Source organism: Canis aureus, chromosome 22 (assembly GCF_053574225.1).
Source record: "Canis aureus isolate CA01 chromosome 22, VMU_Caureus_v.1.0, whole genome shotgun sequence".
Lineage (NCBI taxonomy): Eukaryota > Metazoa > Chordata > Mammalia > Carnivora > Canidae > Canis > Canis aureus.
The window spans coordinates 44,605,986-44,633,331 of record NC_135632.1 but is presented as its reverse complement, the minus strand read 5'-3'; the positions used below and the strand labels follow the sequence as shown (position 1 = coordinate 44,633,331).

Below are 27,346 nucleotides of genomic sequence, written 5' to 3'. Positions count from 1 at the left end.
ATCTCCCATGACTGAACTAGATGCTTTCCAAGCCCTTGGTCTACCTCCAGTAGACCTCTTCCAGGGTAAAAAGGATGGGGGCTTTTTAATCTTTGGGAGATTCCTCCTCTCGGAGGTCCTATAATTCTCCAGTCCTGTAAGAATCCTGACCTACCAGCCACCAGGCGTCCCATCCCAACTTTGACTCCAGCTTCCACAGGTGAGGTTGTGGTGGAGGGAGACTTTGTCCTGTGTTTCTCTGTTATCACTGAATTATCTATTGTGATTGAAGCTACCTTTCAGCAACTTTCGTGTTCCTTATCATGAGAATGTGTTAATGGTTTCTTCCTTGATTAGAGTAGGGCTCAAAATGCAACTCTTGGCTCTTTGGTAATTGTTGGGTGCTCTTGGATTGTCTTTGGTACTGAGAAGGAAAGGCATTTATGCCCTTGATAGGTCTCTTGGCCTTCATGCTGCCTTACCACATCCCAGAGACCCCTAGGAGAAAGATAAGATCAGCAGCATCAAGAGGCCAGATTGGGCTACTGACCAAGTTAGTATGCAGGCTGGGTCCTTGCTCTTCTCCTGACTTACCCCCATTGTCTAATTTGGGCTGGTCCCTAGAAGGGACTTTTGTGTCCCTCTGAGTGTTGGAACTACTCTCAGAATTTGGAGTCTATTGTAATGGGAGGGACTTGAGCCAGGAGTGACTTGTTTAGGATGTTGTTATTGGAGGGGTCTGCTCATGCACTATTTAACATTTGGCTAAAGCTCATTCCTGTGCTGGGCCTGAGAAGGTACTTCTTATAATGTTTCTGTCCATCATACTAGCAATAAAGCATCCTTGGATTCTGTAAACCAGAGTGGACTAGTTTTTCATCCTTCCCAGGCTACAGCCAGGAAGTTGAAGTGTGACAGGTTGGGCCAGGCAAGGCTGGATTAAATATTAACACAGTTGTCATTACTGCTCACAGGAGCAAGTGCCCCAAAGCCAAGCTGCAGAGCTGTTTGGTGGCCCCAGGCTGACCGGTAGACATGGCTCAGTTTGTCCAGGTCCTGGACGAAATAGGTGACTTCAATCGCTTCCAAGTACGGCTGCTGATACTGCTGAGTATCCCCAACTTCCTGTCTGCTTTCTACATGTTTGCCCAAGTCTTTATGATCCAGGATGAGGCCCACTACTGCTCAGTGGCCTGGGTCAAGAACCATACTTTGAACCTGAGTGCTGCCGAGCAGCTGACACTGAGTGTGCCCCTGGATGCTGCAGGCAGTCCTGAGCCCTGCCTCATGTTCCGGCCTCCTCCTGACAATGCCAGCCTGGAGGACATTCTCAGCCACCGCTTCAATGAGACGCAGCCCTGCGAGGCAGGCTGGGAGTATCCTGAACATGGGCCCCTGTCCCTACAGAATGAGGTAGGGCTGCCCTTCTGCCTGTCTGCCTGTTTGAGGTTGGTCAGCAACGCTGTCTGACCCTCTGCCCTCAGCTGCTTGTGTTGCCCCTTCTGTGTTCTCCCCTTAAGCACCCAGGCCTGAATGACTGACCATTGGTGTGCCTTTTTTTTTTCCTTTTTGCCAATCATCCTGCTTTTGTCTTTGTCCTCTGGCTGTTGGTCCATCTATCCATATTCTCTGTCTGGTCTGTCTGTCCATTTGTCTGTTCATCTTTATCCATCCTTTTGTCCGTTCCCCTCTGCCTGCCTGCCCAGTTACCTACCTTTCTTCCTGTCCCCTCCTGCTTTCCTGTCTTTATGCCTTTCTCTCTTTCCATTGTTCCCATCTGTCTCTCCATTAGCCTTTTTGTCTTTCAGTCTGCCCCAGTCTGCCTGCTTACCTATCCTCCTGTATGCCCATTCAGTTGTCTGCCCTCTGGCTTGTCTGATGTGGGTTTCCTGCCTACCAGCTGCTCTCTCTAGGGCTATGCCTGCCTGCCCTCTAAGGCGCCTAAGGATGCCCCCGAATCTAGGACTTGTCCTGCAGATAATAGCATTTGCTCTGCTAAACTCATTTTCTTAGGAAGGATCTAGGCAAATAAACAGATTCCCATTCCAGCCAACTGAGCAAGTAAGGCTCTCTGGAAGCATCCTGGCCACCCTGCTGCTTCCCAGAAGCTGAGGCTGAGACACAAAGTAGGGAGATGATTTGGTCAGGGCCACCTAATGAGCTGATTGTGGAAGTTGGGCTCCCATTCAGGTCCCTACAGGAGCAGGAAAGAGCACAGAAAGATGGTACAGAATCCTGAGATGTGGGCATTGCTGGAGGATCTGGACAACTCACCTTGATGGTGGCAAATACTGAGCCTTTGTGGAAAGGAGAATCGAGTCCAGAGATTAAACATTCATTTTTTTTCCCCCTGTGAGTAAAAAAGTATTTACTTTTTATTTATTTTTTATTTTTTTATTTATTTATTTTTTTTTATTTATGATAGTCACAGAGAGAGAGAGAGAGAGAGAGAGGCAGAGACACAGGCAGAGGGAGAAGCAGGCTCCATGCACCGGGAGCCCGACGTGGGATTCGATCCTGGGTCTCCAGGATCACGCCCTGGGCCAAAGGCAGGCGCCAAACCGCTGCGCCACCCAGGGATCCCAGTATTTACTTTTTAGAGGCTTTCAGAGGACAGTGTTTTAACCAAATGTGTTTGCATGTTTTAATTATTATTATTATTATTTTAAAGATTTTATTTATTTATTCATGAGAGACAGAGAGAGAGAGAGAGAGGCAGAGATACAGGCAGAGGGAGAAGCAGGCTCCCCACAAGGAGCCTGATATGGGACTCGATCCCGGATCCTGGGATCATGCTTTAAGCTGAAGGCAGACGCTCAACTGCTGAGCCACTCAGGCATCCCTAATTATTATTATTTTAAAAAATTATTTTTGAATTAAAAAATTATTTAAATTCTATTAGTGAACATATATTATTGGTTTCGGAGATAGAGTTCAGTGATTCATCAGTCTTATATAACACCCAGTGCTCATCACATCACATGCCACATCACATGCCCCACTGTCTATCACCTGGTTACCCCATCTCCCTACCCTCTCCCCTCCAGCAACACTTAGTTTGTTTCCTATGATCAAGAGTCTCTTATGGTTTGTCTCCCTCTCTGATTTCATCTTGTTTTATTTTTTCCTCTCTTCCCTTATGATCCTTTATTTTGTTTCTTAAATTCCACATATGAGTGAGATCATATGATAATTGTCTTTGACTGACTTATTTCACTTAATATAATACCCTCTAGTTCTATCCACATCACTGCAAATGGCAAGATTTCATTCTTTTTGATAGCTGAGTAATACTCCATTGATATATATATATATACCACATCTTTTTTATCCATTTATCTGTTGATGGACATCTGGGCTCTTTCCATAATTTGGCTGTTGTGGTCATTGCTGCTATAAACATTGGGGTAGGGATCCCTGGGTGGCGCTGCGGTTTGGCGCCTGCCTTTGGCCCAGGGTGCGATCCTGGAGACCCGGGATCGAATCCCACGTCGGGCTTCCGGTGCATGGAGCCTGCTTCTCCCTCTGCCTGTGTCTCTGCCTCTCTCTCTCTCTCTCTCTGTGACTATCATAAATAAATTAAAATTAAAAAAAAAAAAACATTGGGGTACAGGTGTCCCTTCGTTTCACTACATTTGTATCTTTAGGGTAAATGCCCAGTAGTTCATTTGCTGGGTCATAGGATAGCTCTATCTTCAACTTTTTGAGGAACCTCCATACTGTTTTCCAGAGGGGCTGCACCAGCTTGCATTCCTACCAACAGCGTAAGAAGGTTCCCCTTTCTCCACATCCTTGCCAATATCTGTCGTTTCCTGACTTGTTAATTTTAGCCATTCTGACTGGTGTGAAGTGGTATCCCATGCAGTTTTGAGGCATTCACATTTATTAAAAGATATTTTTACTTTTAAGTAATCCCTGTACCCAATGTGGGGCTCAAACTCACAACCTTAAGATCAAGAGTTGCGCACCCTACTGACTGAGCCAAACAAGTGCCCCAGGCATTCACTTTTTAAAATGTGACCCCAGAACTGTTGCAGCCTGAAGATATGTCCTGTCTGTCTTCCTCCTAACCCTCCACCTCATTCTGCCCCACAGTGGTGTAGGCAGCCTAGGAGCTCTTCAAACAGAGCCCAGTCTGGTCCTCATTGGCCTCTCCATGTCCCCAGCATCACCCTCATGGTAGGATCAGCCTCCACTGGTCCTCAGATGCTATGGGTGCTAATTCCACATGTGCTCAAACTCTGCCAACCTGGCCAAATAATCATCCTTAAAGCCCAGGCAAATTTCCAGACTGCACGAAGCCAGCTCTAGCCCTATTCACACCCTGTGCAGTACTGTTGTGCATTTTATTCAGCCAAAGCTCCCTGAGTGTTAACTGTACAGGGAGCAGTCAGAGGAGGGAGGCACCTTATTCTTATCTGAGGATTTGGGGCTCCCCTCTTTGTCTCTAATCATCAACCTAGAGTGTGCTGGCACTGGGGTTAGGTGGTTGATCTCTTGCCCTTCCCTACCATACTTCTCCTGCTCTAATCCTCCCAAGGACCTCAGTTCCCAAGAGAATGTACATCCTTTGGTACTTTATGTCCTGCATCACATGATAACTCCAACTTCACATCCAGGGCTACTTTGGTGTGGGATCTTTTCCTTTCCTTTCCTTTCTTTTCTTTTTTCTTTTCTTTCCTTTCTTTTCCTTTCTTTTCTTTTTTCTTTCTTTCTTTCTTTCTTTCTTTCTTTCTTTCTTTCTTTCTTTCTTTCTTTCTTTCTTTCTTTTTCATTCATTCATTCGTTCAAGACACAGAGAGAGAGACAGAGACATAGGCAGAGGGAGAAGCAGGCTCCCTGTGGGGAACCCGATATGGGACTCAATCCTAGGACCCCGGGATCACACCCTGAGCCAAAGGCAGACACTCAACTACTGAGCCACCCAGGCATCCTGTTGTGAGATCTACATGTTTCCCATCTATGAGGAGGGGCTCTGCAACACGAATCCACGGGACTCTCTTTGAGCTGACATCCCAACTTTCCTTATTATAACCAGCAGCTTCATAAACTGAACTTCAATTGGGTCTAATTTGATAAGAAAAAGCACATTGCCATATAGGCTGTGTGCTCTTAAAGAACAGAGTATATTTCTCCTTCTCAGTCTACCTCCCAGCATTTCCTGGGTGCCCATCATTGGTAAAAGAAAATACGACTCCCAGCCTTGTCCACGTATAGGGAGGGAAATAGACTTGAAGTGAATAACAATACTGTGATCTGTCCTGGGACCAGAGAAGGGGCAAGGATGGGAAGGAAGGGTAAGTAGAGAGAATAGCCATCTCTAGGACTAGATGCATGAAAGTGCTTGGCATGTTCAAGGAATGTCAGCATACAAAGAGGTTGGGAAACTGACAAGAGCTGACTTTTAAACCATCTTAGATACAGAGCAGAGGAATTGGGGCTCTCTCCTAGAGACCAAAGGGAGCCACCAAAGCTTTTGTAACAGGAAGATGTGATGGGTGTGTACCAAGAATGGGGGTGAGATTCTGTATGTCTCTGTGGCAGGCCCCAGGTAGAACCATCCACTGTGGGTGTTGCAGCTGGGGAGGTTAATGGCTAGCATCCCAAGGGCAGAGGCCTCTTGTCTCTGTTCCAACTGCAACACGATCACCACATCTTGGCACATCACCAAGCCATGCTCTCTGTGACTGCACAGTGGGCATAAGGAGCTTTTATGGGGTTAGAATGAGGATTTATTGAAATAAGGGGTATAGAAACTATAAGGAGGTAGTGAGTGGTGGCCAGTGAATAGGGGCACCAGCCTTGGGGGATTCCCTTGGATTGGCACCCAGGCCTTCAGAGCACTACAGCCCAGTGTGTCTGAGATGTCTGCCACCAGCTTGAGTTTCTTTTTTTTTTTTTTTTTTTAATTTTTATTTATTTATGATAGTCACAGAGAGAGAGAGAGAGGCAGAGACATAGGCAGAGGGAGAAGCAGGTTCCATGCACCGGGGGCCTGATGTGGGATTCGATCCCGGGTCTCCAGGATCGTGCCCTGGGCCAAAGGCAGGCGCCAAACCGCTGCGCCACCCAGGGATCCCCCAGCTTGAGTTTCTTAAGCATGGAGCCAGTGCACCCTCTGCTCAGCTAACATTTACCGAGGGCTTCCTGTGTGACAGCCACTGTGCTAATAAGCATGTTACATGTGTTAATTCCTTTAATCCTATTGGGGAACACTAGGTAGTATATTTTATCCCCATTTTGTACATGGGAAACCAAGACACCAACAGATGGATTAACAGGCTCAGAGTCACACAAAGTTGCTTGGTTCAGGTTCCAGAGACTGATAGTAGCAGGCCTTTATTTATTATTATTTTAAAGGGTGTCTAACTCCAAAAGCAATCTGTGGTTACTACACAAAAACCAAACAGACTAGAAGTGGGTGGAATAAGTTCAAATCCCCTGTCTTGCCTCACTTCATTTCCAGGGCCAAGCAGTTAATCATTTGACACTTATTGAAAATTAACAGTTGTTCTTGAAACAGAAGTATGAGCACAATGATGTCTCCTAGACTCATTAATTTCTTGCTAAAAGTTATTTTGACTGATGATGGTTGGCTAGTTGTATTAGTTCATTTACTGATTCATTCAGCAAATATTCTCTTAGCTTTCTTTTTTTTTTAAGATCTTATTTATTTATTCATGAGAGACAGAGAGAGAGAGAGAGAGAGAGAGAGAGAGCAGAGACACAGGCAGAGGGAGAAGCAGTCTCCATGCGGGAGCCCGATGTGGGATTCGATCCCAGGTCTCCAGGATCACACCCCGGGCTGCCCTCTTAGCTTTCTTTTTATTATTATTATTTTTTTATTTTTATTATTTTTTTATTTTTTATTTTTTATTTTTTTATAAATTTTTTTTAAAATTTTTATTTATTTATGATAGTCACAGAGAGAGAGAGGCAGAGACACAGGCAGAGGGAGAAGCAGGCTCCATGCACCGGGAGCCCGACGTGGGATTCGATCCCGGGTCTCCAGGATCGCGCCCTGGGCCAAAGGCAGGCGCCAAACCGCTGCGCCACCCAGGGATCCCTTATTATTATTTTTTTAGATTTTATTTATTTATTTGAGAGAGAGAGAGCACAAGGAGGGGAAAAGGATAGAGGGAGAAGCAGTCTCCCCACTGAGCAGGGAGCCTGATGTGGAACTCAATCCCAGGACCATGAGATCATGACCTGAGCCAAAGGCAGATGCTTAACCAACTGAGCCACTCAGGCACCCCATTCTCTTAGCTTTCACTCTGTTTCTCTGGAACAAAAGGAATGCCATCCAGCAGTGAGACCTATGATAATGTGCATAACCTCTCCTCCCTCAGGAGGGTGTACTAATAAATCAAGGATCGTTGTCAGAATTAGATAACACATGTGAAGCATTTAGCAGACTACCCAACACAGAGTGAGCCCTCAAAAGGCATTAGTCATCGTGAAGCTATCTCCATGAGCTGTGGAGGAGAACTCATGTGTCTGTTCCCCCCACAGACATTGAAGCATGGAGCTGAGCTGTGTGCAGAGGGCCCAGAACTCCCCCAGGGGCCTGCAGATCAGCGGAGGTGGGGGTCAGTCACATGTGCTTCCTATGTGTGCACCTGCAATAGTTATGTGTGTACAGAGTTATACCGACATGCGTATTTGCTCCACTCAGTTTCTCAGGCCACGGGTCAGGTTCTCTCTGTGAGTCTCCAGGTGGGTTGTCCCACTTCTGAGTGTGCATGAGAGTGAGGGCCCTCACGCACTTGTACCCATGTGTGTGTTCCTCTGTCCCCATCTCCTTCTGCCAGTAGTGTGTGAGGGCTCCTTGGGATTCTCACCCACCTGTGAATGATGAGAGTTTCATGGAGATTTTGCAGCCAGATGAGAAAATTTGAAGAGGCCCAAGCAGGTCCAAGGGGTGTCCTGGCTGTCGGGAAGAGGCCCCATTTGTCAGGCAGTAGCAATTAGTGGTATGTCAGAAGTTCCAAACTTTGTATCCTGTGTCAGTAACTCACCATGGCATCTTCAGCCCAAAAGACAAACCTAACAGTTTTATGTATGAACTAATTAGATCCAAAAAACTTAATTATGTTCTAAAAACTTACTAGCTGTTTTAAAAAATAATACACATAAACTGAAAGAGAGTATTTTTATTTTTAAATAAATACATCTCCTACTAATAGAATATATGTACCTATTGGGAGCTACATAACTTCTCCATCCTTGAACATTTTTCACTCCACATGGTGCTTGTTCTTTTGTCAATACAACTGCCAAAAATACAGCTTCACATAGATATGACATTGCTGAAAGGAATGTAGCATGATCTCATGTTGAAACAGAACTGTCCTTAGTTGGTAGCTCTTGTAATATCAGACAGATGTTGAGTATTGCTATATTTCCCTTTAAAATGTTAAGTGTTGTTCTGTGCCCCATGAATTTATTCTGGTGTCCTGGGGGTGACTTCGCACACAGTTTGGGAACCACAAGCATCTTCCCTGAGAGGCTTGTAAGTAGGACTTGCCGTCAGCGGCCCCTGGTTCATATCTGCCTGTGTCTGCCTCAGTTCAACCTGGTTTGTGATCGGAAGCACCTGAAGGAGACCTCACAGTCCGTGTACATGGCCGGGCTCCTCGCTGGGTCTCTAATCTTTGGGCCTCTCTGTGACTGGTAAGAACATTGACCAGCTCAGCCCTGACCTAGCATGCTCCTAGGTTCCTGGCACGGTTCCCCCACTCCCACCCCCCATGATCCTCCCTGGTGTCCAGGACGAGCCCCTGTTCCCCTCTCCCTCAAACAGAGCTCCCAGGGCAGGGCCATATGTCCTCTGTCAGACAGAGAGCCCAGGGTGGGGCTGGGTCTCCCCTACTTCCTTCTCCTCAAAGAAATTCCCTCATGAACCTGCCTTGTTACTCTAGGATTGGCCGCAGGGCCACTATCCTGGTGCAGCTGTTCCTCTTTGCCATCTTCGGTCTGAGCACAGCCTTTGTGCCCAGCTTCGAGCTCTACATGGTCCTGCGTTTTGCTGTGGCCACTGCTGTCGCTGGGTATACCTTCAGCAACGTGACCCTACGTGAGTGTCTAGCTCCTGAAGCCTTGAGCCATGAGGCATGAGGCAAAGCCTTGGGGTCTGAGCTGGCCACGTTTGGGGAGGCTTGTTAGGTACCTGCCCCCCCATACCTGGCCATGCACAAGTGAGACTGAGGCCCATGCTGCCAGGGGGGATCTAGGGTGTGACAGGGAGGGGGTGGGCAGGGGCTGGCCCAATCTCAGCCTATCTGTTTACACAGTTACAGAGTGGGTGGGGCCCTCGTGGAGGACTCGAGCCGTGGTCCTGGCCCAGTGCGCCTTCTCCGTGGGTGAGATGGCACTGGCAGGACTCGCCTATGGCATCCGAAACTGGAGGCATTTCCAAATGGCTGGCACTGCACCTGTCTTGCTGCTCTTCTTCTACTTCTGGTAAGGAGGTAGTTCCCAGGAGCAAGCCACTCCCCGGCTAGCTGTGCTGAGGTTGGAGTGCAACACTAACGTTCACCTCACAGCACACTCCAAAGCACAAGGGGTATGGGGTTCAGTGTGCCCTGAAACAGCTGGGACCACCTCTGGGGGAGTAAGGGGCTCCAACGTCACAGCCATTCCAACATGCAGGGCTCTGCCAGAATCAGCACGGTGGCTTCTGACCCAGGGGAGGGTAGAGGAGGCGAGACAAGTGATCCAGAAGGTGGCCTCTGTCAACAAGCGGAAACTCTCTCCAGAGCTCCTGAGCCAGGTACTTCTTACAGGCCGAACTCAGCCCTGCCCCTGAATCTGGCCTGTACAGAACTCTTTGCCTGGCCCCTCACTGTGCATCTTCCCCCCAGCTGGTTGCAGAGAAGACAGGCCCCTCGGGGAATGCCTTGGATCTGTTCAGACACCCCCAGCTCTGGAAGATGACCCTGATCCTCTGCTATGTCTGGTGAGTACACCAGGGTCCATGCCCCTCCCTGAGGCTCCTGCATGTGTCTCTGGTGTGTCAGGAGCTGGGGCATGGTGACTGTCAGGGATGGGCTGTGTGACTCCCTCTCTGGCAGGCTCTCCCTGAGAGCAATGGTATCTCATCACCCAGCAGTGACAGGGATTCCTGGACCCTTTGTAGGTTTGTGGACAGCCTGGGATACTATGGCTTGAGCCTCCAAGTTGGTGACTTTGGCCTGGATATCTACCTGACGCAGCTAATCTTCGGAGCAGTTGAAGTTCCCGCCCGCTACTCCAGCATCTTCATGATGCAATGGTTGGGCCGCAAGTGGAGTCAGATGCTCAGTCTTGTTCTGGGTGGCCTCATGTGTATTGCCATCATCTTTGTCCCAGCAGGTACCAGGCCTGGCTCTCCCACACCCTTACCCCTCAAACCACCTCCCTGCAAGCTACCAGAAGCCCATAGCATTCCTTCCAGGAGTGAGGGCTGCCCTGGGGTCCGGGTGCAGCAGGGGGTTTGGGAGGGCAGGGCAGGGGTGGGACCCAGGGTAGGGGGCTGTCTACCTGCACTTGGCTGACCAGCATCCTCCACTAGATCTGCCTGTGGTGGTCACCGTGCTGGCCGTGGTGGGCAAATTTGCCACGGCCTCTGGATTTACCATCTCTTATGTATACTCTGCTGAGCTCTTCCCCACCATCATCCGGTAAGGGCTGCTGGGCAGCTCCTGCTCCTCTGCCCCAACACCCTGATTTTGGCCATCCCTCTTCTGCCCTCACTGCTATCCCATAGATAGCTTATGAGGCTGGCTCAGGGGCAGCAGTGCTTGTGGGGTCCAGGGCAGCTAGCGATGTAATCCCCATGTCATCCTAGGCAGTGGAGGACAGATATAGGAGTAGGTCATGCCCTGGCTTTGTCAAGACTGAAATATGGAGGAAGTCTAAGAATGAATGGTTGAGAAGAGGACCACTCAGGTGGGGAGCTGAGGGGATAGTCGGGAGGTACAGACTTTTGCTTGAGACTTGGTGGGTGAGCAGGAAGGCAGCAAACAGAAAAGCCTAGAGGTGGAAGAAGCATGGCACCCAGCTGGACTATGAGCAGTTAGTGTGCAGAAGCAGAGAACAGAGGCTGACTGGGCTGGGTGAGCCTGGGGAGCCTGTGGGGACATAATGAGAGCCTGGGCTCTCCCAAGGTAGAGCTGGGGTGGAGCTGTGGCCTGGAGTCTTGGCTGGATCTGCTCAGCTTGTACTGACCTTCCTCCAGGCAGACGGGCATGGGGCTGATGGGCATCTTCTCAAGGATTGGAGGGATCCTTACCCCTCTTGTGATCCTGCTGGGCGAGTACCAGGCGGCCCTCCCTATGGTCATCTATGGCAGCCTCCCCATTGGGGCAGGCTTACTCTGTGCTCTGCTGCCAGAGACACGTGGCCAGCCCCTGAAGGACACCATCAGCGACTTGGACCAGGGGCCCCACCCACGGTGAGCTACTTGCTTTTTCTGAAGCCCAGGCCTCTACCTCACGGTGTCTATTGTTGCCTGGAAGCCAATATGGGGCTCTGAGGAGCCACAGACATCTGACAAGCTTGGGGCCAGATCCCCATCCTCTGGGGAGGGGTGGTGAGGGATACTGCCATGGGCTCAATTCCTGATCAGGCAGTGATGGCCTCCTGTTCCCTCTAGGCCTCCAGGGTCAGCACCTTCAGAAAAGGGAACAGAGGCCTCAGAAAGCACTTCCAGCCCAGGGGTGACTTTTGTGAGCAGTACGTACTTCTGATTGTATCTCTGGAGCTGGAGTAGCAGCAGTAGCGAGCTACCTGAACACCCCCTGGAAAAGCCTGGGGCCTGCCCACAAGCCCCGCCTCACAGATAGAGGCAGCACACCCTGGCCTGGTCCCCATGCCAGCCACTGGCTGCTTAGTCCCTAGGCATCCGGGTGGGCTTCTCTCTTCTCGTTGCTTCTCATCAACTTCCCCACCCCAGCATACTCCCAAGCCCTGTTCTGGGGTAGGATCTTAGGTATATCTTGGGCTTTACTTGTTCTCTGACAGTCTTGTGAGAGTATGGCTCCTCTGCTCTTCTCAATCTGGGCTCCCCCCTGCTCTCAAAACAGATAAGCTCAGAACAGAGCAGATGCTTTACAGCCTTTCCAAGGATGTGGCAGTAGAAGGAGAGAAAATTGAAGCTGCGGTGTACATCTATCCAGTGAGAGATAAGGCTGTGGATGAGGAGAAGGTTGTAGTTCCTTCTAGTGGCTGGGCCAGGCTTGGGTGGGGCTAATGAGACAATAAAAGGCAAGCAGAGGGCAAAAGATAAACTGACACTCCACATCTCCCCTCCCCCAAAGATGAAAGTGGGATATTTGTGACATTGCTCAGGCCCTCAGGACTGACCAAGAATGAAGGAAGGAAAAGGCAAATGGTCACCTGATAATAGATCACAGTTTTTACAAGAAAAGCACAATCTGGAGAATAGTCATGTAACTATAGTTATATAGTTTATATATAAACCTATAGACTCAATTTCCTGGAGCCGTAATGTCACATATTCTTCCATTGGATAAGAAACCCTATGTAATCAGCCATTCCTCATGCTTAGACCTCAGCCTTTTCTGCCCACAGGTCCTCTTGCTGTGCTTTAATAAAATCACCTTTGTTTGCACTGAAAACGTCTCAAGAATTCTTTCTTGGCCACTTGCTCTTAGACCCAAACTCCAAATTATATCATTTTGGTGCCCAGTGTGCAGCTTGAGGCTTCTCATCTGGACTCTGAGCCTTGTGCAAACCCAGTGAATACCTCTTCTTGCTCTCCCTTTACTTTCATTTCAGGGGCTTTTCAAGGAGTATTGTCTTATTGGAACACTTTCACATTCATTACTGAGGCTGCAATCCTCTAGCCTGTGGCTACTCTATGGGGAGGAGAAAGATTGCCTTTTGGCTAGAAGTTAGTACATTGGTCAGAATGGTAATAAGACCCAAAAACTTGATGCCTTCTCTTTGTTTCTGTCCTTATACAACGTGATCTTTCTTCAGCACAGGACAGCCACTGAAGTCTCTAGGATGGCTGCCAGTTGAAAGACTGCCATGTGAGGTTTCCTCTTCATTGGTCTAATGTGATTCTCTAGACATTTCTGGTGTAGCTGCTTTTGGTTGCGAGAACTCTGCTCAGAGCTGGCTGAAACCAGTACCCAATTTGATTAAAACACAACTGGGGACCATTTCCTAGGGAAGCACACCTGTTGGAATGTCACTTAGATCATGGTGAATTTCTATCTTTATTCTGTCAGTGTCCCCTACTAACTACTTAAATTACAAAATTGGGTCATTTCCCCCTTGTAAAACTTTTCTTAGTGTTTTCCGTGGATTAAAAATGGTGGGTTCTTCATGGCATGGCATTTTGGTCCATTCACCAGCACCCATTCGTAGCCTAGGATGCAATGGGGAAGCAGGAAGAAATGCCAGTATCTCTCCTACAAGGCAAGGTGCTGTTCATAGCAACTTTGTAGAGGGACACCTCTGGTCACTCTGATATCAGGAACCTCTGACATGTCCCGTGTGGGACACTACCTGGGAGATGGGAGGGGGTAATTTTTGATAATGGACTTTTCTACTTTTCTAAGAACATGGGATCTTCTTCAGTCCCCAAGGATTATTCTTTGGGATGCCTTATAATCCACTGGAATCAATTTGGATTACAAGATTTATGAAAGAGAAAACTGATCTTCTATAACATTGCATAGCCTCAGTACTCCTTAGGAATTGAGGAAAACTGGCCCATTATACTTCAATACAATCTATCCATTAGATCTCTTCTGCAGAAAACAGGGCATATGGATTGAGATACCCTATGCCAGGCCTTCATGGTCCTGAATTAGGATCTGAACCTGAGGACCTCTTGCAGAATGTGTCTAACCACCAATCAATTTAATAACCTCCCCTCAGGACATATTTGATGATGATTGTCTAAGTAGGCCCATTCCTCCTAAAAAATCTGGGCTACTGGAGGAATCACTGACCAATCCAAACAAAGGGAACACCGGCTCTATTATTATCCCTCCTCCTTATAAACCTCAACATGCCTCTCCTCCTAGCCCAGCTGGACTTAGCAGGAGCAGAACTCCCTATCTTCTAGGACTTCCACCTAAATCTGGATTGCATCCTTTTGGAGAGGTTGCCAATGGAGAAACGGGCACAAAGTCCACGTTCCATTCTCCATGGCAGACCTGGCTCAGATAAAACAATAGGACAATATTCTGAAAACCCTTCTAAATTTATTGGGGGCTACTAACAATTATCTATTATGTTTGATTTGACCTGGAAAGATATATCCTTCATATTATCTCATTGTTGCACCCCTGAGGAAAAGAACTATATCTGGGCAGGAACTTGAGAGTTTGCCGATGAACTAGCAGCCAGAGATAGAGATCGTTATCTGGTAGGAGGCATTGCTATTTCCAATCCTGAACCTCACTGGAATTACCAAGCAGATAGACAGGAAAGGGAAAAGTGAGACCATATGATTGCCTGTTTAATAGAAGGAAAAAAGAAAGTATTGTCTAAACCAATACATTTTGATAAAAATCAGGAAATTACTCAAGGAGCCAATGAGAATCCAGCTCTATTTCAGGGTTGTTTAATGGAAGCCATCCATAAATATACAAATCTGAACCCAATCTTACCCGAGGGAACAACTATACTAACATACACTTTATAAGTCAATTGGTGCCTCACATATGCCAAAACTGACTAAAATGGCTTTAGGACCTCAAACCCCCACCTAGTGAGTATTAGAGGCAGCTACTGCAGTCTTTAATTTTTTTTTTTTTTATTTGAGAGAGTGTGTGAGCAAGTGAGAGAGAGAGAGACAGTGCACAAGCAGGGGGAAGGGGTAGAGGGAGAAGCAGACTCCCTGCTGAGCAGGGAGCCTGATGCAGGGCTCCATCCCAGGACCCTGGGATCATGACCTAAGCTAAGGCAGACGCTTAACCGACTGAGCCACCCAGGTGCCCCACTACTGGAGTCTTTAATAATAGAGATATGGCCTTACAGCAGGAAAAGGACCAGTGAGCTGAAATACAGACTCAACTATTGGTTGGTGCTATTGCAGATTCCCCACAACACCGGACCAACCAGGTACTTCATGGTCCTAAATTAGGACCATGAAGAAAAAGTCCGTATCATACTCAGGACCAGGTAAGACACCGCACTACAGGTGTGGCCAAATTGGACATTGGAGTGAAGGCTGTCCAAACAAAGGCTCTCCACCAGGGCCATGTCCTGTCTGTCAGAAAAAAGGACATTGGAAGAGAAACTGTCCTCAACTCCAGAGAGAGGGGAAGAAAGGAACCCAATTCCCCACCCAAGAGCAGGAACGGGAGGATCTGGTGTGACAGGGCCCTGAGGCTAGTCGGACTCGCTTTGACATCAAGCTGCCTGAGCCCCAGGTTAACCTGAATGTAAAAGGTGAGTTTATCAATTTCCTTATTGCTACAGGAGCCAGTTGCTCTGTTCTCATTCAGCATTCTGGCCTTAATTGTCTTTCCAGCCATAAGATCGATCGTTGGCAGAGAAGAGAAACTAACATGTGCCACCAGACAATGATTCTACCCTGTAGCTATAGAAGTCAATTGATCACTCATGTTTTTGTAGTCCTTCAGTTTTGTCCCACTTCATTATTTGGACGAGACTTCATGTGTAAACTAGGAAGAAGGTCTGTTCTTAAAGGGAGGGGGTGGCTTGGTCTCTTTAACACCTGGAGAAGTAAAGCCTTAGCCTGACATCCCTTCTAATATCTGGAAGAAAGTCAATCCCATAGGTCTAGGATTATGATGTCCCAGGAAGGGCTCTTAAAGCACAACCAGTTAAAGTGACCTTAAAGGACCCAGCTACTATACCTCATAAAAAATAGTACCCTTCAAAACCTGAGGCAAAGGCTGGGTTACAACTGCATACTGCTAAGTTTCCTAAACAGGGTATTTTAAAGCCTTGTCAATCTCTTTACAGCACTCCAATTCTACTGGTAAAAAAGCCAAATGGGAAATACTGAATGGTACAAGAACTAAGAGCTATAAATGAAGCCGTTGTACCTATTCATCCCATAGTGACAAATCCATATACTATTCTCACCCAGGTCCCCTGGTAATGGCAACTGATTTACAGTACTTGACTTAAAAGATGCCTTCTTGGGGCACCTGGGTGGTTCAGTGGTTGAACATCTGCCTTCGGCTAAGGGCGTGATCCTGGAGTCCTGGGATCAAGTCCTGCATGGGGCTCCCTGCAAGGAGCCTGCTTCTCCCTCTGCTTCTCCCTCTGCCTATGTCTCTGCCTCTCTCTCTGTGTCTCTCATGAATAAATAAATAAATTCTTAAAAAAAAAAAAAAGACACCTTCTTTTGCATCCCTCCAAGTAAGTAAAGGGAGCCACTATTTGCCTTTGAATGGGCCTCTCCCACATGCTACTCCATGAACTTGGACAGTCTTACTGAAGGGAGTTAGAGGCAAACCTCACTTGTTCAGCTGTGCTTAGCAAAGACCTCCACGATATTTCCCTGCCTCAAGGGACTACAGTTTAATATGTAGTTGATAAGGTGCCTTATCAACTGGGTGGCTCAGTTGATTAAGTATCTGCCGTCAGCTCAGGTCATGATCTCAGGGTCCTGGAATCAAGTCCACATCAAGGCTCCCTGCTCGGTGGGGAGCCTGCTTCTCCCTCTCCCTCTGCCTGCCACTCTGCCTACTTGTGCTCTCTCTCTGTGTCAAATAAATAAAATCCTTTAAAAAAATGTGGTTGATATTCTAATCTTAGCTCCATAAAACAAGTTCTATAAATTAATGGCAGTTCTATAAATTAGTTTCCTGACAGACAGAGGGTACCATGTCTCCCCTAAAAAGGTGCAAATATCTAAACTGAAAGTACAATATTTGGGATATGAGCTAACACCAGGTCACTGTACCCTGTCTACTGACAGGAAAAAGGCTATATTAGATCCTGGACCCCTTGTATATTCCTAGGTGGGACAGGTTTTTGCTGCCTGTGGATTCCTGGATTTGAGCTCTTAGCCAGACCATTGTATGACTCAATTAAAGGCCTTGATGAAGTACCTTTACTCTGGACTAAAGCCCAGGAGACAGCCTTTCAAACATTAAAAGCAAAGCTTTTGTTAGCCCCAGCTTTGGCTTTACCAAATTTAGAAAAACCTTTCACTTTATACATAGCAGAAAAACAGGGACGAGCTTCGGGAGTTCTTGCCCTGAAATTAGGAAATGAAACACGACTGATGGGCTATTTTTCAAAGTAACTCAATAACATAGCACAGGGGTTGCTGGCTTGTCTTTGAACAGTGGCTGCAATAGCCCTCCTGGTGGAAGAAGCTTCTGAACTTGCTATGGGAAAATCTTTGACAGTAATGACTCTACATCAGGTCCAAAGTGTTCTGGAGACCAAAGGTACCAATGGATGACAGGAGGCTAACTCACTAAATACCAGGCTATGCTTTTAGGCAGACCTGAAATAGTACTTAAACCTGTCAAACTTTGAAGCTAGCTATACTTCTTTCTTTTAAAGATTTTATTTATTCATGAGAGACACATAGAGGCAGAGACATAGGCAGAGGGAAAAGCAGGCTCCCCACAGGGAGCCCGATATGGGACTCGATCCCCTGACTCCAGGATCATGCCCTGAGCCGAAGGCAGACGCTCAACTGCTGAGCTACCCAGGTGTCCCTAAACCTGGCTACACTTATGCCTGCATCTGACCATCATCCTTCTATGCTAGAACATGACTGCTCAGGGATTATCAATTTTATTTATTCCAGCAGACCAAATTTAAAAGATTCCCCTGTTGGGATGCCTGGGTGGCTCAGTGGTTGAGAGTCTGATTTTGGCTCAGGTCATGATTCCAGGGCCCTGGGATGGAGTCCCACAACAGGCTCCCCGCTGGGAGCCTGCTTCTCCTTCTGCCTGTGTCTCTGCCTCGCTCTCTGTGTCTCTCATGAATAAATAAATAAAATCTTCAAAAATAAATAAATAAAAGATTCCCCTATTGAAAATATAGACGACTGTTGGTTTACTGATGGCAGTAGCTTCATGGATAAGGAGAGAGAAAAGTCAGATATGCTATAGTTAAACTAAAATCATTGAGGCAAAAACGCCTCCAATGAATACTTCTACTCAAAAGCCTGAATTAATAATACCTACCTGTGCTCTTCAATTGGCAAAAGGCCTCAAAATTATTGATTATACTTTTCTGGTGCAACATGCCCATGAGACAATTTGGAAGGAAAGAGGATTATTATCAAGCCATAACTCCCCAATCAAATATGGGCCTGAAATTCTTACTCTTCTTGAGGTGTACACTTACCTAAGGAGGTAGTTATGATCCGCCTCCAAGGACCTCAAAAGAATATGACCTTAGAATCTAAAGGCAACAGGGAAGCTTGGGTGGCTCAGCGGTTGAGCATCTGCCTTTGGCTCAGGGCATGATCCCAAGGCCCTGGGATTGAGTCCCACATTGGGCTCCCTGCAGGGAGCCTGCTTCTCCCTCTGCCTACATCTCTGCCTCTCTGTGTGTCTCTCATGAATAAATAAATAAAATCTTAAAAAAAAAAAAAAAAGACTCTAAAGGAAACAATTCGACAGACTGTGTAGCCAAGCAGGCAGCACAAAATAAACAAATGTTAAGTCTTACAGTCTTAACTCCAAAAAAGTACATAACTCTGGTCTATTCAGACCAAGAAATTCACTTAGCCCAGGAATCAGGATATTAAAAAAAATACACAGGACTGGCTTATTATTATTTTTAGACCCAAAAATAACCAATGTAAGGTAGTACAGGGTTTACACCAGGCTACTCATTTGAGCCAAAGTGCTTTAGAACATTTAATTAAAAATATATTTAATGGAGTAAATTTAACAACTACAATAAAATGTCTGCCAATCCTGTATTGCTCATGTACAAGTAAATCCAAATGGCACAGTCAGCCCTGTCCTCCCCTTTTGAAACCGGTCTGAAGGCATGGAATTTATCCAGGAGAGGACTAACAGCTTGATTTCACACAAATGCCTCCTTGCAAAGGCTATGAATTCCTACTAGTGTTTGTTGATACTTTCACTGGATGGATAGAGGCCCTTTCTTGTAAAACTGAAAGAACCACAGAAGTGACCAAAGTTTTGCTGCAAGAAATTATTCCTAGATTTGGTCTTCCACGATCCATTCAAAATAACAATGGTCCTTGGGTTTTTTTGTTTTGTTTTGTTTTGTTTTTCTTTAAGATTTATTTATTTGAGAGAGAGAGCATGAGGGGGGTGGGGTGGGTGCCAAGGGAGAAGCAGATTCCCTGCTGAGCAGAGAACTAGAAATGGGACTCGATCCCAGGCCCTGGGATCACAACTTGAGCCAAAGGCAGACACTTAACTAACTGAGCCACCCAGGTGCCCCAACAGTCCTTGTTTTACTGTGCAAATAACTCAACTAATAGCACAAGCTTTAAAAATTAAATATTTTGTACATTCAACCTGGCTCCACAATCCTCTGGAAAGGTAGAGAAAGCTAACCATACTTTAATACAACAGCTTTCTTTCTTCTTCTTCTTCTTTTTTTTTTAATTTTTATTTATTTATGATAGTCACACAGAGAGAGAGAGAGAGAGGCAGAGACATAGGCAGAGGGAGAAGCAGGCTCCATGCACCGGGAGCCCGACGTGGGATTCGATCCCGGGTCTCCAGGATCGCGCCCTGGGCCAAAGGCAGGCGCCAAACCGCTGCGCCACCCAGGGATCCCCTTCTTCTTTTTTTTTTAAGGTTTTATTTATTTATTTGATGCAGAGAGAGGGAGAAGTAGACTCCCCACTAAGCAGGGAGCCCCAATGTAGGGGCTTGATCCTAGGACTCCAGGATCATGACCTGAGCCAAAAGCAGATACTCAAGCACTGAGCCATTCAGGCACTCCAAAGCAACAGCTTTCTAAACTTAGTCTAGAGGCCCAGGAAAACTGGATTACACTCTTACCAACAGGACTTCTCAGGATGAGGAGTGCTTCAAAACCATCTCTAGGACTCAGCCCTTTTGAGTTATTATATATTATATTATAAGTTACTTAATAAATATACTGATCACATGTATCAGGCCCAAAACCTGATTTAACTATAACTGCAAGGTCACCCCACGTAAGTCCAGGAGACATGATTTATTTATCTGGAAGTCAGATAGATAGAGCAGGGGACTTAAATCCAAAATGGAAAGGTCCATTTCAGATCATATTATGTATTCTCACTGCAGGACAGCTAGTGGGGCACTTCTGCTGGACTCGTATATCTAGAATAAAACCTGTACCTCCTTCACAGGACAACAGTGAACAAACTAATGTGCCTTTGTACTTTTGTGAATGTCCTAACAGCAGCACAAGGAGGTACATGTGCCATTATTAAAAGAGAATGCTGTGTATACACATCCCAGATTATCATAAAAATGTCACAGGACTACCAAAAAAAAGAAATACTCTATAAAATCACGAACGAAAAAGGAGAGATCACCAACAATACCAAGGAAATACAAACAATTCTAAAAACATATTATGAGCAGCTATATGCCAATAGATTAGGCAATCTAGAAGAAATGGACACATTTCTGGAAAACCACAAACTACCAAAACTGGAACAAGAAGAAATAGAAAACCTGAACAGGCAAATAGCCAGGGAGGAAATTGAAGCCATCATCAAAAACCTCCCAAGACACAAAACTCCAGGGCCAGATGGCTTCCCAGGGGAATTCTATCAAATGTTTGTAGAAGAAACAATAGCTATTCCACTAAAGCTGTTCTGAAAGATAGAAAAGGATGGAATATTCCCAAACTTGTTCTATGAGGCCAGCATCACCTTAATTCCAAAACCAGACAAAGACCCCACCAAAAAGGACAATTATAGACCAATATCCCTGATGAACATGGATGCAAAAATTCTCAACAAGATACTAGCCAATAGGATCCAACAGCACATTAGGAAGATTATTCACCATGACCAAGTGGGATTTATCCCCGGGATGCAAGGCTGGTTCACCACTCTAAAGCAATCAGCGTGATAGATCATATCAACAAGAGAAAAAAAAAGAACCATATGATCCTCTCAATAGATGCAGAGAAAGCATTTGACAAAATACAGCATCCATTCCTGATCAAAACTCTTCAGAGTGTAGGGATAGAGGGAACATTCCTCAGCATCTTAAAAGCCATCTACGAAAAGCCCACAGCAAATACCATTCTCAATGGGGAAGCACTGGGAGCCTTTCCCCTAAGAACAGGAACAGAAATCTCACAGAGGAAGACATAGACATGGCCAACAAGCACATGAGAAAATGCTCCGCATCACTTGCCATCAGGGAAATACAAATCAAAACCACAATGAGATACCACCTCACACCAGTGAGAATGGGGAAAATTAACAAGGCAGGAAACCACAAATGTTGGAGAGGATGTGGAGAAAGGGGAACCCTCCTGCACTGTTGGTAGGAATGTGAACTGGTGCAGCCACTCTGGAAAACTGTGTGGAGGTTCCTCAGAGAGTTAAAAATAGATCTGCGCTGCTGGGGATTTACCCCAAAGATACAGATGCAGTGAAACGCCGGGACACCTGCACCCCGATGTTTCTAGCAGCAATGTCCACAAGAGCCAAACTGTGGAAGGAGCCTCGGTGTCCATCGAAAGATGAGTGGATAAAGAAGATGTGGTCTATGTGTACAATGGAATATTCCTCAGCCATTAGAAATGACAAATACCCACCATTTGCTTCAACGTGGATGGACCTGGAGGGTATTATGCTGAGTGAAGTAAGTCAATCGGAGAAGGACAAACATTATATGGTCTCATTCATTTGGGGAATATAAAAAATAGTGAAAGGGAGTAAAGGGGAAAGGAGAGAAAATGAGTGGGAAATATCAGTGAGGGTCACAGAACATGAGAGACACCTAACTCTGGGAAACGAACAAAGGGTAGGGGAAAGGAAAGTTGGTGGGGGGATGGGGTGACTGGGTGACGGGCACTGAGGGGGGCACTTGACAGGATGAGCACTGGGTGTTATGCTATATGTTGGCAAATCAAACTCCAATAAAAAAATATATACAAAAAATTTATTTATTCATGAGAGACATAGTGAGAGAGGCAGAGACGTAGGCAGAGGGAGAAGCAGGCTCCCTGCAGGGAGCCCAATGTGGGACTCAATCCCAGGGCCTTGGGATCAAGCCCTGAGCCAAAGGCAGATGCTCAACCACTGAGCCACCCAGGCATCCCTGTCTCTGCCTTCCAAACTCCCCTATACGTTTCCTAGCTGATCAGTGTTGACTCATATGTAGGAACATCTCCACATCCCTATTTAGCAGGAAGAAGCTACAGAAGATGAGACCTTGCGCCTTCAATAGCATTAAAGATTTAGGTGTCAAAATTGTTCAGGGGAAGGAAATGATAACAAAAGGCAAGGCACACCACTCTCCCCTGCAAGATGGAAGTAAGATATATGTGACATTTCTCAAGCACTCAGGAATGCCCAAGAACAAAGGAAGGAAAAAAACAAATGGTTACCTGATAAAGATCACAGTCATGAAGGACATCAAATTCCATCAGTTTGTTAACTGTCTTAATGATTTACAAGAACACAATCTTGGGGTGTCCTGGTGGTGCCATCAGCTAGACGTCTGACTCTTGATTTCTGCTCAAGTCATGATCTCAGGGGATCCCTGGGTGGCTCAGCGGTTTATTGCTGCCTTCAGTCCAGGGCCTGATCCTGGAGACCCCAGATGGAGTCCCATGTCGGGATCCCTGCATGGAGCCTGCTTCTCCTTCTGCCTGTGTCTCTGCCTCTCTCTCTCTATGTCTGTCATAAATAAGTAAATAAATCTTTAAAAAAAAAGTCATGATCTCAGGATCGTGAGATCAGCCCCACATCAGGCTCTGTGCTCAGTACGGAGTCTGCTTGAGACTCTCTCTCTCTCTCTCTAAAATAAATAAATTGATTTAAAAAAAGAAAAAGAAAAACACAACCTTGAGAATAAACAGACCTCTAGACACCTATAGACTCAATTTCCTGGAGCCCTAACATCACCTCTCCCCTCCACAGGATACAAAAACCCTATATAATCAGTCACTCCCCACACTTAGAATGCAGCCCTTTCTGCCCATGGGTCCTATCACTGTGCTTTAATAAAATCACCATTTTTTTGCACCAAAAACATGTCAAGAATTCTTTCTTGGCCATTCACTCTCTGGCCCCAAACTCCAAATCACATCAGGGGTCCCACAAGACATTTGATCCTGCTGAGAGAAGACACCCTCTCCTCCAAATCAAAGCTTCAGTCTTGCATTCTCTTCAAAGATCCTCCATCCCCTGCCCCGTGCTCAGCTCACACCTAATGTGTGGCCCAGGGACCAGCAGCAGGCAAAGAAAGAAGGTTGGGAGGTTGGGTGTGCCTCTCCTTGCCTCCCTCCTCCCTCTCCCCCTCCTCTTCGGCTTCTGGCTCCTGCAGGGCTCTTACGGGGGAGGGGTGAGGGGAGCAGCCTTTTTTTTTACGTAGCTGCTGCTGGCGGCTTGTACTGGCTAATCATCAGTGAGCGCACCCTGGCAGGCTTCTAATAGTTAGCTCTCCCATGGGGACATTCCGGTGGATCTCTCATTTTGGTGCTCCCAGGACCCCTGGTCGTTCCCGCATCTGAGCAACATACTCCCAACTGACCCCTCAGGCCCCTCTTCATCTCCTGCTCCCAGCACTGCATTCCGCATAGTTTGTCTTACCTTCCCACCCTCTCTCCCACTCACCTTCTCCTCTAGAGGCTGGAGGGGGCGGTAGGTGATGGGCTAGTTTCACTGTCTTTGTGAATATGGCATGAAAGTGTCCAGCACCTCTTCCAAATACATGGGTATTTATTACTCACACACTCAGCTTTGAAGTGATGGGGAAAAGTTCTATTTGGCTTCCTACTTTGTACCCAATCATGGAATGCCAAGCTAAAGTCCCCAACTGGGGACACTAGAATGTCTTTCGTGGCATGGTGTGGCACTCAGGTTAAACTTAAGCCTGTTTTTGAAAACATCCTGCGTGGAAAGTAGCCAGTTCAAAGCCAGAGGCCATTTTCTCTAAATGTGGACACTCATATCCTTTTGAAGCAAAATGATTCCCTTTCCTATAAGGAGACTTGAACACATCTGTTAGGACACAAGCATAAATACAAAGGTTCACTTATTGCCTTTGGGCAGGTCTTTGGGAATTTTTTTTTTTTTTTTTTTTTTTTTTTTTTTAGGGATTGTGGTCTGTTGGGGGAAAGATTTTTCTTTGTGTTCAGTGCCCTGTGGTTTGTTTTGTTTAAATGGGAAATGTCTTTTAGCAGTTGCTGACAGGAGGCAGCAGCTGAGACCCTGAGACCTCAAAGTGGGGAAGATATGCAAGCCTGATTTTATTTTATTTTTTTTAATTTTTATTTATTTATGATAGTCACACACAGAGAGAGAGAAGGAGAGAGGCAGAGTCACAGGCAGAGGGAGAAGCAGGCTCCATGCACCAGGAGCCCGACATGGGATTCGATCCCGGGTCTCCAGGATCGCGCCCTGGGCCAAAGGCAGGCGCTAAACCGCTGCGCCACCCAGGGATAGGCAGGCGCTAAACCGCTGCGCCACCCAGGGATCCCGCAAGCCTGATTTTAACCCTACCCTGAGGAGCGTGACAAAGGGGGTCTGACATGACCAGGACATTTCCAGTGAGCCTGGACCATGGCAATTCTCCATAGACTGTTGATCAGAGAAAAGCCCCGATCTGGGAGACACACTAGCAGTGGAATCATTACGGTTAGCTGTATGGAGGCTAGCGCAGGGCTCACCTCTCGGGCCTTAGCGACAGGAGCCTGCTACATGGCTTTCCATTTTAGAGTGGATGATTTCATAGGTCCCTCTATACAAATTCTCAAGGATTCTAATCTCAAATGTGAAAGGCAAAGGGCTGTATTGGTCTGCTCCCAAGGTCCAAGGAGATAGGAAAGGAGTGTCAACCCGTACCCCCACCCCACACCCCCATATCTCGGGGCTGAGTCCTGGAGCATGACCCTGACTTACACACTCTGGGCTTGCCTCACTGGCCGTCCCACTTACCCACTGCCCCACCTTGGGGAGCATACTGGACCCAGAAACACACAATTCATCTGCAGCTATTAAATCACCCCTCCCTGGCCTGGAAGGCCCCCCACCAAGGACAGGTATCTGGAGGGAGAAGGAGGTCCAGGCCAGATGAAGAGCAGGCAGGCAGGGGATGCACAAGTGCACTGGGGAGAAGACCAGTAACAGGCATGTGCCGTAGCCAGTCGGAGCTCTGGGAGCTTGAGAAGGCACACTCAGGCCACACATGTTTAATTTTGAACTTCGGGGATCCCTGGATGGCGCAGTGGTTTGGCGCCTGCCTTTGGCCCAGGGCGCGATCCTGGAGACCCGGGATCGAATCCCACATCGGGCTCTTGGTGCATGGAGCCTGCTTCTCCCTCTGCCTGTGTCTCTGCCTCTCTCTCTCTCTGTGACTATCATAAATAAATAAATAAATACCTTAAAAAAATTTTTTTGAACTTCGTTCTCAGAGCAATTAGAAGAGTAGATTGTCTTTTTTTTTTTTTAAGCAAGGGAGTGGCCCTGATAAGATCTGTATTATGAAAGTCAGCCTATTTCTGTAGAATGTGTTGGAAGAGGGCAAAAGCAAGAGCAGAGAAACAAGGCAGGGCATCATGACCATGAGCTCAACTGCACACGCTGACCACCTCGTCTTATCAGATGATTCAATGGAGAGATGGCCATGGACTGGAGGGAATAAGAGGAACACCTACCTGATCGGTATCCCACCCCCGAACTACACCCCGGGGTGGGGCACAGCTCTGTGCCTGCCCTCCGCAGAGAGATCTCAGAGACCAAGACACTGCACTGTGTGGCCTGTGTCCCCATGTGAATGTCCAAATCCTAGGGAGCCCTGCTCTTCTCTCCCTGACCTGACTCTGTACCATGCTCTCACCTCTGCATCTCGAACTACTGCCACAAAACCAGAAGAAGCCCCCATGTCTTCAGCCCTTCACAGAAGGGTGCCCGTCTCCCGCCTCTTCCTCTGGGCCCCTGGGCTCTTCCCATACAGCCTGAGTGCCTCCTGCTCCTGGCTGCTGCTGCTGCTCTGCCACTGGGGCCCCTCCCTCTGGCAGAAACCTCCTTTTCCTGACTTCCAGCTCACATTGCCTCATTCACCTGAAACTACCTGCTTCCCTTCCAGGGAAGGGCTGCCCCTTCCACCCCAGCTCCTGCTGTCATCTTGGGAAAATACATGCCCACCTCCAAAATCTCAACAATCCCTGGCTTGTAAGTCAAGAAATGAAGCACTCTAATTCACGCACCCCGTTCTAAACTGAATCACCTCCCAAAGACCCATCTCCAAATACCATCACGTTGAGGGCTAGGATATCAATATATAAATTTGGGGGATACACGTTCACACCATAGCACCATCCTCAATCTAAATGAGGCACCTGGGCTGCTGACTTTGGGACTCTCTCTCCACCTCCGGCCTCTCTGCTCCGATTAGAGTATGTAAGCCATCGTTTCCATGTCTACTGAGACCCAGACACTATCTCTCCCTCTTGCCAAAGCCTACTCCCTAACCCTGCCACTCTAGTTGCGCCCAGCTAGCAAAACCACGGCAGCCAATGAGCCTGACTGTCTGCTTTCCTGCTCCCTGCGCCCCAGACTGCTGGTCACTGCCAGGGTCACACCCCCGGCCGGCTTCTTCCGTGAATTCCTGGCCACCAGTCTCCTACTGGGCTTTACGGTGCCCAGCCTTCCTGCCAGCTTTTTTTAGTGAGCTGATTTGCCAACCTCCACCAAGGCTCTTCCTACCCTTTGCTCTGCATAGCTCCCTTTCTCCTACCTCCTTTCAGGGAAAGGAGAAATCATCCTAGGGGGGCTCCCCAAACTTCCCACCACTGAATCTGAGACCTCTACTCTCAGGCCTCCACTCTGCTTCTGCCTCTGTTCTCAGGTCTGAGGGCAGCTGGGCTCCCCTGACTCTCCTCCCCATCCCCTGCCTTTGGGCATGGGACGCAGGGATGGGCAAGTGAGACAGCCTCCCCCAAGGTATGGGGACGGCAGGTGCTCCAGGTGCCAGAACCATCTGCCCAGAGGCCTAGGGCTGGCGCTTGTGGAGATCTTCCCAAACCACCTGGCCCCATTCTGTCTCTAGGGTGAGGCTGGACATGCCCCTGGAATAGAATGCTGCTCCTCACCATTCCTCCTCACCCCAAGGACCTCCCCGTCCCATTGTGACACTAATCCCCAGTCACCAATAGAACCCAACTGTTCTGCTTCCCAGGGTCTGGCTGGGGCTGGATGGTGGTCAGGTGGGCCCTGGCTCTGGCTTGTGGTCCT

The 27,346-nt window shown here is 47.3% G+C and overlaps 2 protein-coding genes and 1 long non-coding RNA gene across 14 annotated transcripts in view; 2 read left to right on the top strand and 1 right to left on the bottom strand.

Annotated features, from left to right (window-relative positions):
* Positions 1-568: 568 nt before the first annotated feature.
* Positions 569-12,590, top strand: SLC22A13 (solute carrier family 22 member 13). Of its 2 annotated transcripts, XM_077865773.1 has the most exons (10): positions 569-1,392; positions 8,549-8,652; positions 8,901-9,055; positions 9,273-9,441; positions 9,631-9,751; positions 9,843-9,937; positions 10,118-10,332; positions 10,532-10,640; positions 11,198-11,413; positions 11,615-12,590. In XM_077865773.1, exons 1-10 carry the CDS (start codon positions 1,015-1,017, stop codon positions 11,706-11,708), a joined length of 1,656 nt encoding a protein of 551 aa, XP_077721899.1. In that variant the 5' UTR covers positions 569-1,014; the 3' UTR covers positions 11,709-12,590. The 2 variants fall into 2 exon arrangements, with proteins under 2 accessions (XP_077721899.1, XP_077721900.1); XM_077865774.1 differs by lacking the exon at positions 11,615-12,590 and having other exon boundaries at positions 11,202-11,356.
* LOC144294131 (uncharacterized) lies at positions 12,417-27,346 on the bottom strand. Of its 2 annotated transcripts, none has more exons than XR_013361531.1 (3): positions 25,950-27,227; positions 22,495-22,786; positions 12,417-13,357 (listed from the first exon to the last, which is right to left on the bottom strand). It is a non-coding gene; the product is annotated as an uncharacterized LOC144294131 (long non-coding RNA). The 2 variants fall into 2 exon arrangements; XR_013361530.1 differs by lacking the exon at positions 25,950-27,227 and adding an exon at positions 27,276-27,346 and having other exon boundaries at positions 12,418-13,357.
* Positions 27,253-27,346, top strand: part of SLC22A14 (solute carrier family 22 member 14) — a 29,542-nt gene continuing 29,448 nt past the window's right edge. For 9 of the 10 annotated variants that reach the window (XR_013361529.1, XR_013361528.1, XM_077865768.1 and 6 more), the window contains exon 1: positions 27,258-27,318. Coding sequence is in view for 7 of the 10 variants with exons in the window: in XM_077865768.1 (XP_077721894.1) it covers positions 27,308-27,318 (11 nt within the window). In the remaining 3 variants the exon portion in view is untranslated. Of the gene's footprint in view, positions 27,319-27,346 lie in introns of all 10 variants that reach the window. The other variant, XM_077865765.1, reaches the window with a different exon arrangement.

Coding starts and splice junctions, on each gene's coding strand:
- SLC22A13 (XM_077865773.1), top strand. CDS start 1,015: ATGGCTCAGTTTGTCCAGGTCCTGGACGAAATAGGTGACTTCAATCGC. Junction 9,056..9,272: donor CTTCAGCAACGTGACCCTAC/GTGAGTGTCTAG, acceptor CTGTTTACACAG/TTACAGAGTGGGTGGGGCCC. Junction 10,641..11,197: donor CTCTTCCCCACCATCATCCG/GTAAGGGCTGCT, acceptor ACCTTCCTCCAG/GCAGACGGGCATGGGGCTGA.